Source organism: Sphaerodactylus townsendi, linkage group LG04, assembly GCF_021028975.2.
Source record: "Sphaerodactylus townsendi isolate TG3544 linkage group LG04, MPM_Stown_v2.3, whole genome shotgun sequence".
NCBI lineage: Eukaryota > Metazoa > Chordata > Lepidosauria > Squamata > Sphaerodactylidae > Sphaerodactylus > Sphaerodactylus townsendi.
The window spans coordinates 1655178-1672467 of record NC_059428.1 but is presented as its reverse complement, the minus strand read 5'-3'; the positions used below and the strand labels follow the sequence as shown (position 1 = coordinate 1672467).

At 48.0% G+C, this 17290-nt stretch overlaps 2 protein-coding genes across 2 annotated transcripts; both read left to right on the top strand.

Moving 5' to 3' along the window:
• Positions 1-251: 251 nt before the first annotated feature.
• On the top strand, positions 252-5369 carry LOC125430746 (zinc finger and BTB domain-containing protein 24-like). Its single transcript, XM_048492937.1, is given in 5 exon segments — positions 252-330; positions 438-523; positions 4400-5012; positions 5094-5271; positions 5273-5369. Coding segments are annotated over 5 exon segments (1053 nt in total).
• Positions 5370-6632: 1263 nt separating this feature from the next.
• On the top strand, positions 6633-16848 carry LOC125430744 (zinc finger and BTB domain-containing protein 24-like). Its single transcript, XM_048492935.1, has 5 exons — positions 6633-6689; positions 7483-7582; positions 8939-9022; positions 11345-11426; positions 13971-16848. Exons 1-5 carry the CDS (start codon positions 6633-6635, stop codon positions 14764-14766), a joined length of 1119 nt encoding a protein of 372 aa, XP_048348892.1. The 3' UTR covers positions 14767-16848.
• Positions 16849-17290: the final 442 nt, after the last annotated feature.

The window sequence follows — 17290 nt, the reverse complement described above, 5'->3', positions numbered from 1 at the left end:
CATGGCCCATTGGCCATGCTGGCAGGGGCTGATGGGAATTGTAGTCCATGAACATCTGCAGAGCCGCAGGTTGCAGACCCCACGTCTGGCTCCACTGCAGCACCACGAAGCATCAGCTGCATGACTGGTTGCATCTGATCTGCGGCGAGGGGCACGACCCTGTTCTCTGATGGGGATTTTGGGGCGATGCACGATGCACATAGGAGGATGCGGGCTTTGCAGTCACATGCACGGCGGTTGTGCCCAGCGGCATGGACAGGGGCCAATCTCCCCCTCTCCTTTCCCTGCCCAGCTGCCACACAGCGAGGACGCGCTTTGAGTGTGCGTTCCGTACGGAAGGGCTGGGACTGGATGGCCTCGGGCTCCCTCCCCTTGCACCAGCCTTCGCGCCGCTCTACCCACCCATCACCCCCACTCTCTGGCTTTTGCTTCCGCAGCTGCCGTGTCGTCACTTCCGTTTTGCTCTGCCGGGTTCCTGAGTCTGAGCGCCGCCTCCGGGGCTCCCTCGGTGTTTGAGGACCAGGTGAGCAGGAGTTACAGGTAAGCGCAACCCTGCCTTCCCGCCCGGGTCAGGTGAGCTCTGAACCGCCCCCCTCTACCCTTGTGGTCTCTTCCAACTCTATGATCCTGTGAGGTTATCATGCCTGCTCCCTCTTGCAGCAAAGGAGAGAGGAGTAAAAGTTGGGTCCAGATGATCTCAAAACGGATCCTCGCGAATTCGTGTGATCTTTGCATTTGGAATGAAATGCCTGTGTTGACAAATTGCATTGCAGGCAGAGATTCAACAGGTCAGCTTTCTGGTCACCTAGAATCGTGGAGTTGGAAGAGACCCCCAAGGGCCATCTAGTCCAACCCCCTGCCATGCAGGAGCTGACCATCAAGAAGTCCTTCCTAATGTTTCATCATAGAATCATGGAGTTGGAAGAGACCCCCAAGGGCCATTTAGTCCAACCTCCATCACGCAGGAGCTGACCATCAAGAAGTCCTTCTTAATGTTTAATCATAGAACCATAGAGTTGGAAGAGACCCCCAAGGGCCATCCAGTCCAACCCCCACCATGCAAGAGCTGACCATCAAGAAGTCCTTCCTAATGTTTAATCATAGAACCATAGAGTTGGAAGAGACCCCCAAGGGCCATCCAGTCCAACCCCCACCATGCAAGAGCTGACCATCAAGAAGTCCTTCCTAATGTTTAATCATAGAACCATAGAGTTGGAAGAGACCCCCAAGGGCCATCCAGTCCAACCCCCTGCCATGCAGGAACACACAGTCAAAGCACTCCCGACATATGTTCATCCAGCCTCAAACCTTCAAAGAAGGAGACTCCACCACACTCCGAAGCAGTGAGTTCCACTGTCGATTTTGTAAAGCACCTGTTAAAGCTGCAGAAGCTTTTTCACGGCCCCCTCCTCGTGTTTTGCCCGTCTTTGCTTTCCCAGTTCTTGCTGTCTGATTGCTTCGACTTCTTGACAGCTTCCTGTTCATCAGGGGTTTCTTGCTTTCATAAGAAGAAGAAGAAGAGTTTGGATGTATATCCCCCCTTTCTCTCCTGCAGGAGACTCAAAGGGGCTGACAATCTCCTTGCCCTTCCCCCCTCACAACAAACACCCTGTGAGGTAGGTGGGGCTGAGAGCTCCGAGAAGCTGTGACTAGCCCAAGGTCACCCAGCTGGCGTGTGTGGGAGTGCCCAGGCTAATCTGAATTCCCCAGATAAGCCTCCACAGCTTAGGAGGCAGAGCGGGGAATCAAACCCGGTTCCTCCAGATTAGATACACGAGCTCTTAACCTCCTACGCCACTGCTGCTCCTGCTGCTCCTAAGAACATAAGAACAAGCCAGATGGATAAGACCAGAGTCCATCTAGTCCAGCACTCTGCTACTTGCAGTGGCCCACCAGGTGCCTTTGGGAGCTCACATGTAGGATGTGAACGCAATGGCCTCTCCTCTGCGGCCAAGCTGCCCCGCATCACCTGGTCTGTTAAGGCATTTTGCAATCTCTGTGATCAAAGAGGACTGGCGATTGGCAGCTATAGATCTGTGGTGGCTAACCTTTGGCACTCCAGATGTTATGGACTACACCCCATCAGCCCCTTGCCAGCATGTGCCACTGGCCAATTGACCTCATGCCTGGCAGGGCTGATGGAATCTGTAGTCCATCGCAACTTTATCTGGAGTGCCAAGGGTTTGCCACCACTGCCATAGATCGACTTCTCCATAAATCTGTCCAAGCCCCTTTTAAAGCTATCCAGGTGAGTGGCCATCACCACCTCCTGTGGCAAACTGCAACCCAAAACCCACTTACTTATTGCAAAGTGCCAACACGGCAACACGGCAAAGTGCCAACACCTCCTGTTTCCTCTCTTTCCTCTTTGACAACAAATGGAAATGCGATTATGGAGTGACTGTAATATATTTTCAGTCATGGCCCAATCAAAGTCTATGATTGCTTCTGTTTAAACCGGTAGAAGTTTAAATAAGTTGGTTTGCTCTAGCTAGACCTTCTTACCTAGAAAAACAAGGGCTTCCATTTGTAACATGGACATTATCAGCCAGGACTATTGGAAACCTGTGGGGAACTTGCCATTCATATGAACGGAGGTAGGGCTGCAGTCAGCAATTGTAATTAGATTTGTCATTATGTACTCTAAGAGAGCCAGCGTGGTGTCGTGGTTAAGAGAAGGTGGATTCTAATCTGGAGAACAGGGTTTGATTCCCCACTCCTCCACCTGAGTGGCGGAGGCTTATCCAGTGAACCAGATGTGTTTCCGCACTCCTACATTCCTGCTGGGTGACCTCGGGCTAGTCACGGCTCCTCAGAACTCTCTCAGCCCCACCTGCCTCAGAAAGGGTCTGTTGGGGGGAGAGGAAGGGAAAGGAGCTTGCAAGCCACCTTGAGTCTCCTTACAGGAGAGAAAGGTGGGGTATAAATCCAAACTCCTCCTCCTTCTTATAATCTGCCTGGATTATCTTTTAGAAATGTAAATGGGAAATTCTCGCAATGGAGAGATGTAAAGGAGTGGGTGATCCCAAGGATCCGTATGTTGGGACCAGTGCTCTGTAACTTATTCATAAAATGACCTGGAAGTAGGGCAGGGCCAAGTTTCATAGGACTGCGGATGATACCAAATTATGTAGGGTGGTGAGAACCACAAAGGATCATGGAAGAGCTCCAAGCTGGACCTTGATAAATTAGGTAGGAGTGGGCTAAGAAATGGCAAATCTACTGCAGTTCAATGTAGCAAAATGCAAAGTGATGCACCTAGGGGCAAAAAATCCAAACTTCACATACACGCTACAGGGGTCAGTGCTATCAGTCACAGACCAGGAAAGGGATTTAGGCATCTTAGTTGATAGTTCCATGGGAATGTCAACTCAATGCATGGCAGCTGTGAAAAAAAAAAGGCAAAACTTCATGCTGGGGATCATGAGGAAAAGGAGCTGATCATGAAACTGCAAGGATTGTCATGCCCTTATATAAAGTCGCTGGCGCATAGAGCAGCATTTGAAGTACTGTGTTTGTTCAGTTCTTGGTCGCCACACCATCAAAAAAAAGGATATCGAAGAGATAGAAAAGTGCAGAGAAGGGCAATGAGGGATGATTGAAGGGGATTGGAGCACCTTCCCTATGGAGAGAGGCACTGCATGCGTTTGGGACCTTTTTTTTTAGCCTGGGAGAGGAGACGTCTGGAGGGATAGGATTGAAGTCTATAAAGGTACCATATTGGTAGAAAATGCGGGATGAGAGAAATTTCTCACAATACTAGAACCAAAGGCATTCATTGAAAATGCTGGGAGAATCAGGACTAATAAAAGGAAACACTTCTTCACTAATGCAGTGATTGGCGTTTGAATATACACAGGAGGTGGTGCAGATGGCCACTCACCTGGATAGCTTCTTGGTGCTGGTTTGGACAGATTTACGGAGGAGAAAGTCGACCTCTGGCTACCAATCCATCCTCCCTTTGATCTGAGATTGCAAATGTTTTAGCAGACCAGGTGCTTTCGAGCAGCAGCAACTTGGCAGCAGAAGGCCCCTTTGCTTCACCTCCTGCAGGTGAGCTCCCAAAGGCACCTGGTGGGCCACTGCGAGTAGCAGAGTGCTGGACTAGATGGACTCTGGTCTGATCCAACTGGCTCTTTCTTATGTTCTTAGAAGCCTGATTAATACTTTTAGAGTGGTTTGGAGTCATATTCAGTATTCTGCCTTGGGTTGTTTGTTTTTCTCTTTTCTTCCTGAAATCTACACTCTTGAAGGGTAGAGGATCCTTCATAGGGCCGCGGGATGCTGTTGGATGAGAAAATCCAAGGCTGCCTGCTAAATATGCACCGACACTTTTGATTTATGCAGGCGTTTCTTTGGAGCTAACTTTTCATGCCCTTTTTGGTATGTTTGTTTCCAGCTGCCATGGACGAAGCCGAAGCTCACCGTGATCCACTCGAAAGCTCACAGAGATGCTAAATTCTACAACTTTGAAGATCAGAGGAAGAAAAGACTTTTGTGCGACATCACTTTGATTGTCGAAAACGTTCACTTTCGAGCGCACAAGGCTCTGCTCGCGGCCAGCAGCGAATATTTCTCCATGATGTTTGTCGACGAGGGAGAGATCGGCCAGTCCATCTACATGCTGGAAGGGATGGTGGCCGACGCGTTTGGCGCCCTGCTGGAATTTATCTATACTGGCTACCTGCAGACGAGCGAAAGAAGCACAGAGCAAATCTTGGCCACGGCTCATCTCCTCAAAGTGAACGACTTAATAAAAGCATACACAGATCATCAGAAGAGCCCTACTCTGAACAATCCGCCCTCCGCCGTCCCTGGCAATGAGGCCGCCGTTGTCGTTTTTGTGGACGACACAAAAAGCGAGGGTCCGCCAAAGCGGAAACGCGGAAGACCGAGGAAAGTTAAGAACGTTCTGGAGGAAAAATTGAGCCACCTTCAGCTGCCAATGACGCCGTTATTGAGGGGAGAACAACTCCGCTGCTCACAACCCGGCAAGATTTCGCAAGAAGGGTGTTTGTCGTGAAGAGGAGATCGCCCATTGAGCGCGACTCAATGCAAACAAAGACGGAGGTGTTCGAGCGCGGCTTTTGCAGTTCGATGCTGCCGGGTAGCGGGGCATCAAAAGCATGAAAATTGCGATCCCAAGTCCCAAAGCATACAGGCTGGTCAGAGTCAATACAGCAAACGCAGGATTCGGAGATCAGTCAAATTAAAAGACTATAAGCTGATGGGTGATGAAGAGCAGCCAGCTGAAAAGAGGAGTCGTATAATTTAAAACACACGGGTTCGAAGTCCAGTGCAAAGACTGTGGGAAGCTGCTTAAATATAACCATTTTTTAGCTATTCACCGGGCGAAGTCATACAGGTAAGCTTAAAATAGCTTCTTTCAGCATCAAAATATACGTAAGTAGCCCTCGATCGATTTCCAGCCTGCCTCAGATGCCACGTGGAAGTGTGCTCCAAGCGTGCAGTCTCGGGGAGCGGGTTACTTTTCGGCACAGCTTCTTTGAAGCATGTTTCTGCCAACTTAAACTACCAGGATTCTTTTGCAGTTTCTAACCCCCCATGTATCTTGTTCTTGGGGGGTGTTCCGCTTAAGTGCAATGAATGTGGCAAAGGTTTCTCCTAAAACACTCTTCTCTGCCTCATGAGCCGAATGCACGGCTAGGAACGTACAGACAGGTGCACCGTCCGCAGCAAGAGCTTTGACAACAAAACATTCGGCTTCTTGGAGCGCCATGAGCTCAAAGCATAGGCGTAAATAACGCCAAAGCCAGTATAAGAAGAAGAAGAAGAGTTTGGATTTATATCCCCCCTTTCTCTCCCAGCAGGAGACTCTGGGGCAGCCACAATCTCTTTGCCCTTCCCCCCCTCACAACAAACACCCTGTGAGGCGGGTGCAGGAGACTGAGAGCTCCAGAAGCTGTGACTAGCTCAAGGTCCACCTAGCTAAGTGTGTGGAGCAAACAGGCTAATCTGAATTCCCAGAGCAGCCTCCACAGCTCAGGGCGGCAGAGCTGGGAATCAAACCCGTTCCTCCAGATTAGATACACTCCAGCCTTTTAACCCTCCCTACCACCGGCTGCTGAAGAGTCTTGTTTCTTTCTTTCTCTTCTTTCTCTCTTTCTTTCTTTCCTTTCTCTTCTCTTCTTCTTCTTTCTTTCTTTCTTTCTCTTCTTCTCTCTCTCTCTTTTTCTCTTTCTCTCTTTCTTTCTCTTTCCTCTTTCCTTCTCTCTCTCAACTCTCCCTCTCCTTCTCTCTCTCTTTCTCTCTCTCTTCCCCTCTCTTCTTCTCTCTTTCTCTCTTTCTCTCTTTCTTTCTTTCTTTCTTTCTTCTCTCTTCTTTCTTTCTTTCTTTCTTTCTTTCTTTCTTTCTTTCTACTGCTTTCTTAACAACAACAACAACAACAAATTTAGAGAAGTCCCGCCCGCTCTAGCAGGGCTCTGGTGGTGTTACGAGTAGATATGGAATACCGCAATACAAATACAACAATGCCATAACTTCCATTAAAAAATTCATAATTCATATATAAGACATATATAAAACATGGCAGCATTCAATACTAAAATGGTGGCGCTCTGATCCAAGGCGTTGTGGAGGGGACAGGCCGTGCCGACAGAGACTTATAGCGGATGTGCCAAAAGCGGTATGGCACTCAGCACGGGGGCATCCGGGGGAGGAAATCCGCGGCCGGCCTCCCCAAAGGCCCGGTGGAACAGGATTATTTTCTTATTAAGAAAATAAGAAGTGGCTGGCTGGATCAGGTCAAAGGTGCCTCTTGTCCAGCATTCTTTTCCCTACAAGGTGTTTCTGGAGAACTCACAAGCAGGGCACAAGACACGGATGCGCCTCTGCTGTTTTTCCCCAGGACCTGTTTACGCAGATAATTTCGTTTTAGGCTCCATTCCGCATATGCAGAATAATGCCATTTCAAACTGGTTTCAGTGTTCTTTGGCCCCTTCCGCGACACGCAAAATAAGTGTATGCTTTTCAAACCACTTCTACAACTGCTTGTAAGTGATTTTATGCCATTCGCGCAGCTTCAAAGAGCACTGAAAGCAGTTTGAAAGGGCATTATTCTGCATGTGCGGAAGGAGCCTTTGAAGCTGTGCGGAATAGCAAAATCCACTTGCAAACAGTTGTGAAAGTGGTTTGAAAACGCCTTATTTTGCGTGTGTGGAAGGGGCCTTAGACACAGAGGTTTTGTTGTGTATTCTGGCTAACTCATCCCCTTATCCTCCTTGAATTTAAAGCCTCCATTATTGCTCTATCATCGCATCTTCGGATGCATTGAACACGGAAGCAGCTGCATGGTCTGAATTTTTTCCTCAATCTAGTTTTGCCACGCCGTCCATATTTTTAAATCGCACTGCAGCCAACTAAATATAGGCTAAAGCAAGCGTGGTAATAACTGTTGTGATTTCTTTAAAATGTTTTCTGAAAATGCTTCTTTTTTTAAAAAAAAAAATGTTTATCTTTTAGGACCAGAGGCTTTTTACTTGTGATCAAAGTTTTGGAAAATACTTCAGTCAGAAGAGACAACTTAAAAGTCATTACAGAGTCCATACAGGTATAACTCGTCAGATGCATGACTGTATGTTGTTGGTATGTTAAAAGTTTTTAGCATGCTTCAACTTACACCTCGTTTATCTTTAATCGCTCTCCTATTTGTTTACCGTGGAATCTATGTGAAAGCGTCGCTGAATCAAAGCTTTTCAAAAGCATTTTTTGACATAATAATGTTTTTTTAGTTTTTTGCGGAAGTAGATATAGAAACTTCTGACACAGTGAAGCTAAGTGACTATAAATAACCTAATATTATATTAAGGAGGAACGTGTTTTAAATACAGTTATACGGTATTTTTTTTCCACATAATGCAGTTGATTTAAAGCTTCTAATTAGAAGCCATCTAGTTTTGGAGTATGTATCGTTAAGCTGCAGTCTTCAAAACGTTGGTTTGCTTGTTCTTTCTAGCTTTTTTACCATGCTTTTCCACCTTAATGCTGAAATCTGCTTACATAAAAAGTCATAACAGTTAATAGCATTAGCATGTTCTCCAGTATCATTCACTTCTGCAGTCCTGTGGCAAACAGTCTTGGTCGCCACATCTCAAAAAGGATATCGAAGAGATAGAAAAAGTCGCAGGAGAAGGGCAACGGCACTTTATTGAGGGACTGGAGCAACTTCCTTATGAGGAGAGGCTGCAGCGTTTGGGACTCTTCAGTTTGGAGAGGAGGCGGCTGAGGGGGGATATGATTGAAGTCTACAAAATTATGCATGGGGTAGAAAATGTGGCAGAGAGAGAATGTTTCACAATAATACTAGAACCAGCGGGCATACATTAAAAATGCTGGGGGGAAGAATTAGGACTAATAAAAGGAAACATTTATTCACGCAACGCGTGATTGGTGCTTGGAATATGCTGCTACTGGAGGTGGTGATGGTCACTAACCCGGATAGCTTTAAATGGGGCTTGGACAGATTTATGGAGGAGAAGCTACCAATCTTGATCCTCCTTGATCTGAGATTGCAAATGCCTTAACAGACCTGGTAGGGCGCGCTCGGAGCAACAGCCGAGAAGGCCCCTTGCTCCTCCTGCATGTGAGCTCCCAAAGGCACCTGGTGGGCCACCGCAGCAGCAGAGAGCTGGACTAGATGGACTCTGGTCTGATCCAGCTGGCTTGTTCTTATGTTCTCCTTAAAATGCCTGGGGGAATGGGATCATAGAGTTGGGAGAGACCCCAAGGGCCATCAAGTCCAACCTCCTCAAATGCAGGAACAATGGAAAATGTTTAAATTAGTGCCGAAAAGGCATGCCAAACACGGAAACATGAGCCACCTTGAGAAACTTTTGTTTGGGTAGGAACAACTAAAATGCAATCTCTATCTAATGGGGATTTTTCTTTCTTTTCGCAAGGCCATTCTCCGTTACGCTGTCTGAGTGCAGCCAATGTCATCGCGAAATTCATGGATCGCTGCCTCCAGTTAAAGGTGTGAAACATTTAAGAACACTACACACAGGTAATATGTTTTTTCTTTATGACTGTTTCCTGGAGGAACCGGGTTTGATTCCCCACTCTGCCGCCTGAGCTGTGGAGGTTTATCTGGGGAATTCAGATTAGCCTGTGCACTCCCACACACGCCAGCTGGGTGACCTTGGGCTAGTCATATTTCTCGAGACTCTTCTAGCCCCACCTACCTCACAGGGCGTTTGTTGTGAGGGGGGAAGGGCAAGGAGATTGTCAGCCCCTTTGAGTCTCCTGCAGGAGAGAAAGGGGGGATATAAATCCAAACTCTTCTTCTTCTTTAAAATGGAGTTAGTTGTTTGAATGATGTCACACATAGGCCATGTCAGATGGGCGATGGAATAACTGGGATTTTATCTGCTGGACCAATGGGAGAGGCCTCCTTTCCTACTGGTGAGAGTTTAGCATTCAGCTACAGCAGGGGTGTAACAAGGCATAATGGAGCCCTGGGCAAAACCTGAGTTGGATGCGACTCCAATGGGCTGTACAATTCCCACCACAACCCAAAGTTTCTTTTTGCACCAGGTCATTGGTGCCTGCAGGGGTGCACTTTTAGACATATCGCCACCAAAATTTCAGCGTCTCATCAGGAGACTGTCCTTATTCTACCCCCCAAGTTTGGTGCAGTTTGGTTCAGAGAGGCCAAAGTTATGGACCCTCAAAACTGTAGCCCACATCTCCTATTAGCTCCCATTGGAAACAATGGGGGATGGGGCACCCCCTTTGGGAGTCCATAACTTTGGACTCCCTGAACCAAACCTCACCAAACTTGGGGGGTAGCATAAGGACATTCCCCTGATGATGTACTTGAAATTCCTGGTGTTGCTAGCCTAAAACTGCAGGCCAAAAACGGAAAACCACTCAAAATACCTCAAACGAATCTCTGCATTTTTTTTGGTGCCCCCTATTAAGCAGATGCCCTGGGCATAGCTGTCTCTTGCCTGCCTAATGGGCATTAAAGCTCTTGAGCTACAGGAGGGAAGCTGCACAAATGGGGTCAAAGCCAGCAACATACTCAAGAGAGAATCAACAACAGTAAAGGTGTTGCGTTAAGAGGCAGGTGGATTCCCAAATTTGAGAAACCAGGTTTGATTCACCACTCCTCTTCCACTCCGCGTTGTGAGGCCTGTCTGGTGAACCAGATGCTGCTTCCTTACTCCACTGCATTCCTTCTGGGTGACCCTGGGGTCCGCTACAGTTCTTGGAACTCTCTCAGCCCCACCCCACTCTACAAGGTGTGGGAGAGGGAAGGGGAAAGGAGCTTGTCAGCCACGTGGAGTCTTCTTCTTCTGAATGACTGGGCTAAATATGCCTCATGCTAAGCAATTGTGTGCTGGCAAAACTAAATGTAGGAATGACCTGCTGTTATTTTGTGAGGGCTTCCTGCCCGCCCCATCCTTGTGCACTGTAAGTGTGATGATATTGTATTGTCGAAGGCTTTCCACTGGCTGGAATCACTTGGGTGCTGTGTGTGGTTTCCCGGGCTGTACATCCGCGGTTCCTCAGCAGCATTCTCCCTTGACTTTTTTGCCTGCATCTGTGGCTGGCCTCTTCAGAGGGATCTGATAGCAGGGAAAGGGAAAGCAAGTGGAGTATATATACTGTGAGGTCAAAAGGTGAGGCCACTGACAGATAGGAGAGTAGCCTGGCATGTGAGTCACAAAGAAGTCTGTAGCCTGGGAGTAAATAAATGAAGATAGCAAGGCCTAATAGAAGCGGATGGATCTGAATAGAAGTATCCTGGTCTTTGTTCCCTTTGATTGACTCTGTGAATCACATTGGAAGTGGCTGATCAGCTCCACACAAACACAGGACAACTATAGACTATAGCAGTGGTGGCGAACCTTTGGCACTCCAGATGTTATGGACTACAATTCCCATCAGCCTCCGCCAGCATGGCCAATTGGCCATGCTGGAAGGGCTGGAATTGTAGTCCTGCTTCTAGTATGGGATATAGTTCCTAGCAATCAAAGGGAACAAAGACCAGGATACTTCTATTCAGATCCATTCACCTATTGACCTTGCTATCTTCATTGTTACTCCCAGGCTACAGACTTCTTTGTGACTCACATGCCAGGCTACTCTATTCAGATGGCCTCACCTTTTGACCTCACAGTATATACACTCCACTTGCTTTCCATTCCTGCCATCAGATCCTCTGAAGATGCTACCAGCCACAGATGCAGGCAAAACGTCCGGAGAGAATGCTGCTAGAACACGGCCAGACAGCCCGGAAACCACACAGCACCCATGTGATGATATTGTTTAATTACGCAGCGATCGGTTACTAATGCAGCACCCCGTGTATTTTTGTTAGGTGAAAAACCCTTCACATGTGAAATCTGTGGCAAGTCTTTCACAGCGAAGAGCTCTCTCCAGACTCACATCAGAATACACAGGTACACAACCATTTCCTTCATTCCACGTGAGTTTGTAGAGGAAACCTCTTGGGTCGATCCAGTTAAATGTTACTTACCCGTAGCGATTAAAGTACACGTTGACTTCTGTTCTACGGCCTGCTGTCTATTGAAATAAATGAAGGCATACACTTGCCATGTATTTTAGTCAGCGTACAGATCGATAGGCCTTCGGGTTAAAGAACAAACAAGTCTGCTCTTTTTCTCTTATTTTAGATGAGGAGCATTGCGTAGGAAAAAAAATTGTGTATTCTGAAAGAGGTCGGGGGGAGGGGAATGAAGCCACGGGGGCGGAGGGGGGCCCTTCCCCTTCTCTTCCCTCCCTTGCATGCCACCCCTCACTCCCTCCCTTACATGCCACCCCTCCCTCCCCCTCCCTCTGCTAGGGTGGGTGGGTCATGTCCAGATGCTGGGCCCCTCCCCCTCCCCTTCGTTGCATGCCTCCCTCCCTCCCTCCCTCCCTGCCTGCCTGCCTGCCTGCCTTCCTTCCTTCCTTCCTTCCTGCCTTCCTTCCTTCCTTCCTGCCTTCCTTCCTGCCTTCCTTCTCTCCCTCACTCCCCTCCCTTTGCATGCCACCCCTCCCCCTCCCTCCGCTGGTGGCGGGGGGCGGGGGGCGGGAAATGAAGCCACCAGCCATATCTCAAAATCGTACTTGAAATGTTTGGCGGCAGTTTTCTGGTGTGGTGTTCCACAAAGAAACTGTCAAACTGCGTTCTAGGAGACTATTGAACACCATCACGTGTATAGAAATGGTTTCCTTGATTACTCATCAAGGGTCTTGGAAACCCAGCATTAAAAACTAGGAGAGTGGTGCAGTGGTGAAGAGCGGGTGCACTCTAATCTGGAGAACTGGGCTTGATTCCCAGCTCTGCCACTTGAGCTGTGGAGGTTTATCTGGGGAACCAGATTAGCTTGTGCACCCCACCACACGCCAGCTGGGTGATCTTGGGCTAGTCACAGTTCTTTGGAGCTCTCTCAGCCCCACCCACCTCACAGGGTGTTTGGGGGGGGGAGGGAGTTTGTAAGCCCCTTTGAATCTCCTTACAACCCTTCCTCTTCTAAAGAAACAGGAACATATCCTGATGTATTCTATAAGGCCATTAGATGTGATGATATATATAAAAATATGACTCTTGGTCATTTAACAAGTCTCTTGGTCACCTTGAACAAAAGGTGAGGAAGCTAGAGGCAGAGGTCTTGGAGCAAACAAGAGAAGTCAAATTTATTGCAATATGTGCTGTAGCCGTTCCTTTCCATTTCAGTTTTCTCGGTGTTCCTTTCCATTTCAGTTTCCTCGGGTTTACTCACTTAATCTGGTTGGCCCTACTTAGTCATCCACAAGGCCTGCCTTCCATCATATCAGTGGGCTATCGTGGCTTAGGAGGTTAAGAGCTCGTGTATCTAATCTGGAGGAACCGGGTTTGATTCCCCGCTCTGCCGCCTGAGCTGTGGAGGCTTATCTGGGGGATTCAGATTAGCCTGGGCACTCCCACACATGCCAGCTGGGTGACCTTGGGCTAGTCACAGCTTCTTGGAGCTCTCTCAGCCCCACCTACCTCACAGGGTGTTTGTTGTGAGGGGGGAAGGGCAAGGAGATTGTCAGCCCCTTTGAGTCTCCTGCAGGAGAGAAAGGGGGGATAGAAATCCAAACTCCTCCTCCTCCTCCTCTTCTTCTTCTTCTTCTCCTTCCTTCTCCTCCTCCTCCTCTTCCTTCAATATACTTTTTCCCAACTTTTCCCAAGTGTGGCCCCAATCTACAGATATCTAAATCCATGCATTGTGGCGTCCTTGTACTAAACAGGAGTTCCTGAAAACTTTGCAGAAAAACCTGACTTTGAAATCGAAAACATCTGGGGTTTAGATTCCCCTCCAAATAAAAGAGTAGGGGTGGCCCAAGTCATGACTTGTGCTGGGCCAATGGCCGCAGTGCAGCCTGGGAGCTGCAGTAGGCCAAGCTGGGAAGGAAATCCACCGGATGTAGTGGTTAAGAGCAGATGGATTCTAGTCTGGAGAACCGAGTTCGATTCCCTACTCCTTCACCTGAGTGGCTGAGGCTTATCTGGTGAACCAGGTGTGTTTCCGCACTCCTACATTCCTGCTGGGTGACCTCGGGCCAGTCCCAGTTCTCTCAGAACTCTCTCAGCCCCACCTGCCTCACAAGGTGTCCGTTGTGGGGAGAGGAAGGGAAAGGAGCTTGTCAGCCACCTTGAGTCTCCTTACAGGAGAGGAAGGTGGGGTATAAATCTAAACTCTTCTTCTTCTAGTTCATAGGTGTCAAACTCGTGGCCCTCCAGATGTTGTGGACTACAGTTCCCATCAGCCCCTGCCAGCATGATGATGGCAGGGGATGATGGGAACTGTAGTCCATAACATCTGGAGGGCCGCGAGTTTGACACCTGTGTTCTAGTTGCACTAAAAATAAAAAGCATTCCCACGGTATCCTCGTTCAGCTGTTCGTGCTGGTGTCTGTGTCCTAAAAAAAATTGAATGCCCCTAATAAAGCCAACGTGTCTTCTTCTGCCGTAGAGGAGAAAAGCCATACTCGTGTGGGATTTGCGGGAAATCCTTTTCCGACTCCAGCGCCAAGAGGAGACACTGCATCTTGCACACGGGCAAAAAGCCTTTCTCCTGCTCCGAGTGCAACGTGCAGTTTGCCCGCCTGGACAACCTGAAGTCCCATTTGAAGATCCACACCAAAGAGAAGCAGTCGCAGGAAGGACACGGGGCTCCTGGCAGCGGCGGCACCGAGGAAGTGCGCGGCATCCTTCAGCTGCAGCAGTATCAGCTGTCCTCCTCTGGGGCGCAAGAGATCCAACTACTGGTTACGGATTCCATGCACAATATAAATTTTATGCCCAGCCATAACCAAGGCATTAGCATCGTCACCGCTGACGGGTCCCCGAACGTGATGACGGACCATTCGGGCAGTCTCACCCTCCTGACGCAGGCCCCCCAACAGCTGCTCCTTTCGTCCCAGCCGGAACCGACTGACCAGATGCAGGGCCTCAATATGGTGAGCGGTCAGCTGCAGCCGGCCCCGGCCGAGCAAATGCACGTCATCACGCTGTCGAAAGAAGCCCTGGAACATCTCCACGCCGGCCAGAGTCCGGCGGAGGTGCTGCAGATCGCGACGGGAACGTCACACCCCGCCCAGCATTTGCAGGTAGAGCAAGAACCCGGTCCCTTCCGCATCAGTCAAGAGACGGTCCTGCCGATGCAAATGAGCAAAGAACAAGCCCAAACGGTACACGTCTCTGCGTCGCCGCAGCAGCCGCTGACTATGGACCCTGGTGACCGTCAAGCTGAGAGGCAGACTTTTTGAAATGTCCTTCTTATTTGTTTCACAGGAGCGAAATGAATTGTCGAAGGCTTTCTCAGCTGCAATCACTGGGGTGTTGTGTGGTTTCCGGGCTGTCTGGCCGTGTTCCGGTAGCATTTCTCCTCCGGATGCCAGCCAGAGATGCAGGCGTTAGGAGAAAATGCTGTTGGAACATGGCCATACAGCCCGGAAACCCCTCAGTGCCCCAGTGAAATGAGTTCTTTCATACCGGCTGCATTGCTTGGTCTGCCAACTCTTCAACTTTTCATTTTGGTGACTCTGATAGATGCCTTCTTGCAGTTGGGATTCCCCTGCCCCCTCTCCCCAAGAGCTTTATTTACCTAATATTGATAGGATGGTTTCACATGTGTATTCCATATTTGTTTCCCAGTATTATGACTGTGATCTATCCAAAGCTACGTTCTTTGACAATCTTATTAATTTCAACCAGATTGGGTTCTGCTTAACTCTTCCGCTGAAACAAATGGGATGTAAAAGTTCTCCACGTTTGCCAGATCTTGCTGTATAGGTTCAACAAAGTTTAAAGCAGATATATTTTAATTTTTTCCCGTGTGTTTCTTTTATGCAGATTGGGACCAGTGGAGGCCTAGATTATATGGCGAAACTGCTAGATTTGAGACCTCGTTGTGTCTGTATGAACTAGACATGTATGAAACCTGACCGTTAATTTCTGTAGTTTTCACTTTTGCCTCCCCATACTCTTAGATATCCTCACAGTCTACGAAGCAACTGAGATAAATTTGGGAGGGGTTTTTCCCCTCTACCTCCCCCCCTCCCCCCGGAAGTAAGCATTTCAACAAACTGACGCTTATTGCCATACTTGGCTGACCTGTGCATATTGACATTCTATATGTAGAAATACCATTTCTACAATTTTGCATCCCTGTCTTAATAGGTAAGGCAAGCTGAAAGGGAAAAGGATCAAAGTCGTATCTGCAGGCAGCGCAAACACACGGAACATTCTGGAAAATGGCTCAAATTATGAGCTCAAAAACTAATTCCCTGAGCAAGCACTAACAACACAGAGCTACGCACGGTTAGTTGTGAAGGGGAGTGCAATGTTGCAATGTGTACCCCACATACCGGTAACAACTGAACTCAGACATACTCTCTGAGGGACTTTCATCTTCTGTTGGGTGGTGTCTTCCCCTAGAAGGCACAAGATCTGGTACATCCAGTTTTCATGCAAAGTAAATTTGATAGTATTGTCGAATGCTTTCACAGCCGGAATCACTGGGGTGCTGTGTGGTTTCCGGGCTGTCTGGCCGTGTTCTAGCAGCATTCTCTCCTGACGTTTCGCCTGCATCTGTGGCTGGCATCTTCAGAGGATCTGATAGTAGGAATGGAGTGGAATGGAGATCCTCTGAAGTAGGAATGGATAGTAGGAATGGAGATCCTCTGAAGATGCCAGCCAGGATAAAGTGTGGGGATACCTGGATTCGTTTGCTCTAACCATCAGTGTATTTTGTATCCATAGTCCTCTGTGCCTTAGCCTTTACAACTGCACAATGGACATTCGGAATCATTGTCTCTGCAAAGTACCTTAACTGTTCTCGGAGGGGGAGGTTCTAAAAACGTATTTTTTACCATAAAATCCAGCTGTTCTTTTCACAGCATTATTTTCTGTTGTTGCGAAGATATAGTTTGTCGTTGGCGAAAAGGCTTCGTGCAGTCGGGTGGGGTCAAAAATCATAATTACAGTATTTCAGAAGACGTTTCAGTCAGTTTCTTAAAAGCTGTAAAAGTATTTATTGGGTGACTTGCTCTAATGTATATGCCAGAATTATTGTGAATAACATGTACAATGTTTAAAAAAATTCAGCCAAAATAGATACTGCCCAGAAATTCGGCCACTACAGAGAACGCTGCGCTGGTATTTCCTGCTCCCCCTGCATTGATATTTCTGCTATAACTGATGCAGGTGCTAAATAAATCAGTAAACTGATGTATAAGAAACAGGCAGTTTTACCCCTTCAATTCTAAAAAGGTCGTGCTCGTGTATGTGCAGCTGTTCTTTGTAAAACGAAGCTATTTTGCCTTAAAATAAAAAGAGTGGGAGACGTACATGAATTTGTTGCAAATATATCCGCCGAACATCTCTCTTGATACGGGCATTGCCACCTGTCCTGTTCCCCAAGTAAAATATTCTAGGTGCCCTGTACTCGGCCAGAACGCAGCAGGAGACTCAAGCGAAGGTGGAACAGTTCAAAATAAGAGGTTTATTGCTTAGGAGAATTAAGAAGACCCTAACTCCTCCCAGAGTCTGACTACAATAAAGTACTTGCTTGACTGGAACAGTTTGAAGCTTGAGATTTTGATCCTCTCTCGCTTTCTTCTAAGAAAGTCCACTCTGTCTGTGCTTTCTCTCGATTCCTTCAGTGTCCTCTATTTGGACCTCTGTAACACCTTATACTTAATGCTCTATACCAGTGATGGCGAACCTTTTCGAGGCCGAGCGGTCAAACTGCAACCCAAAAACCACTTATTTATCGCAGAGTGCCAACAC

Bases quoted from the DNA above. Each gene is read 5' to 3' on its own strand.
- LOC125430744 (XM_048492935.1), top strand. From the start codon at position 6,633: ATGTGCCAAAAGCGGTATGGCACTCAGCACGGGGGCATCCGGGGGAGG. The intron at 9,023-11,344 runs GTAATATGTTTT...TATTTTTGTTAG, and splicing joins TTTAAGAACACTACACACAG to GTGAAAAACCCTTCACATGT. The intron at 11,427-13,970 runs GTACACAACCAT...CTTCTGCCGTAG, and splicing joins ACTCACATCAGAATACACAG to AGGAGAAAAGCCATACTCGT.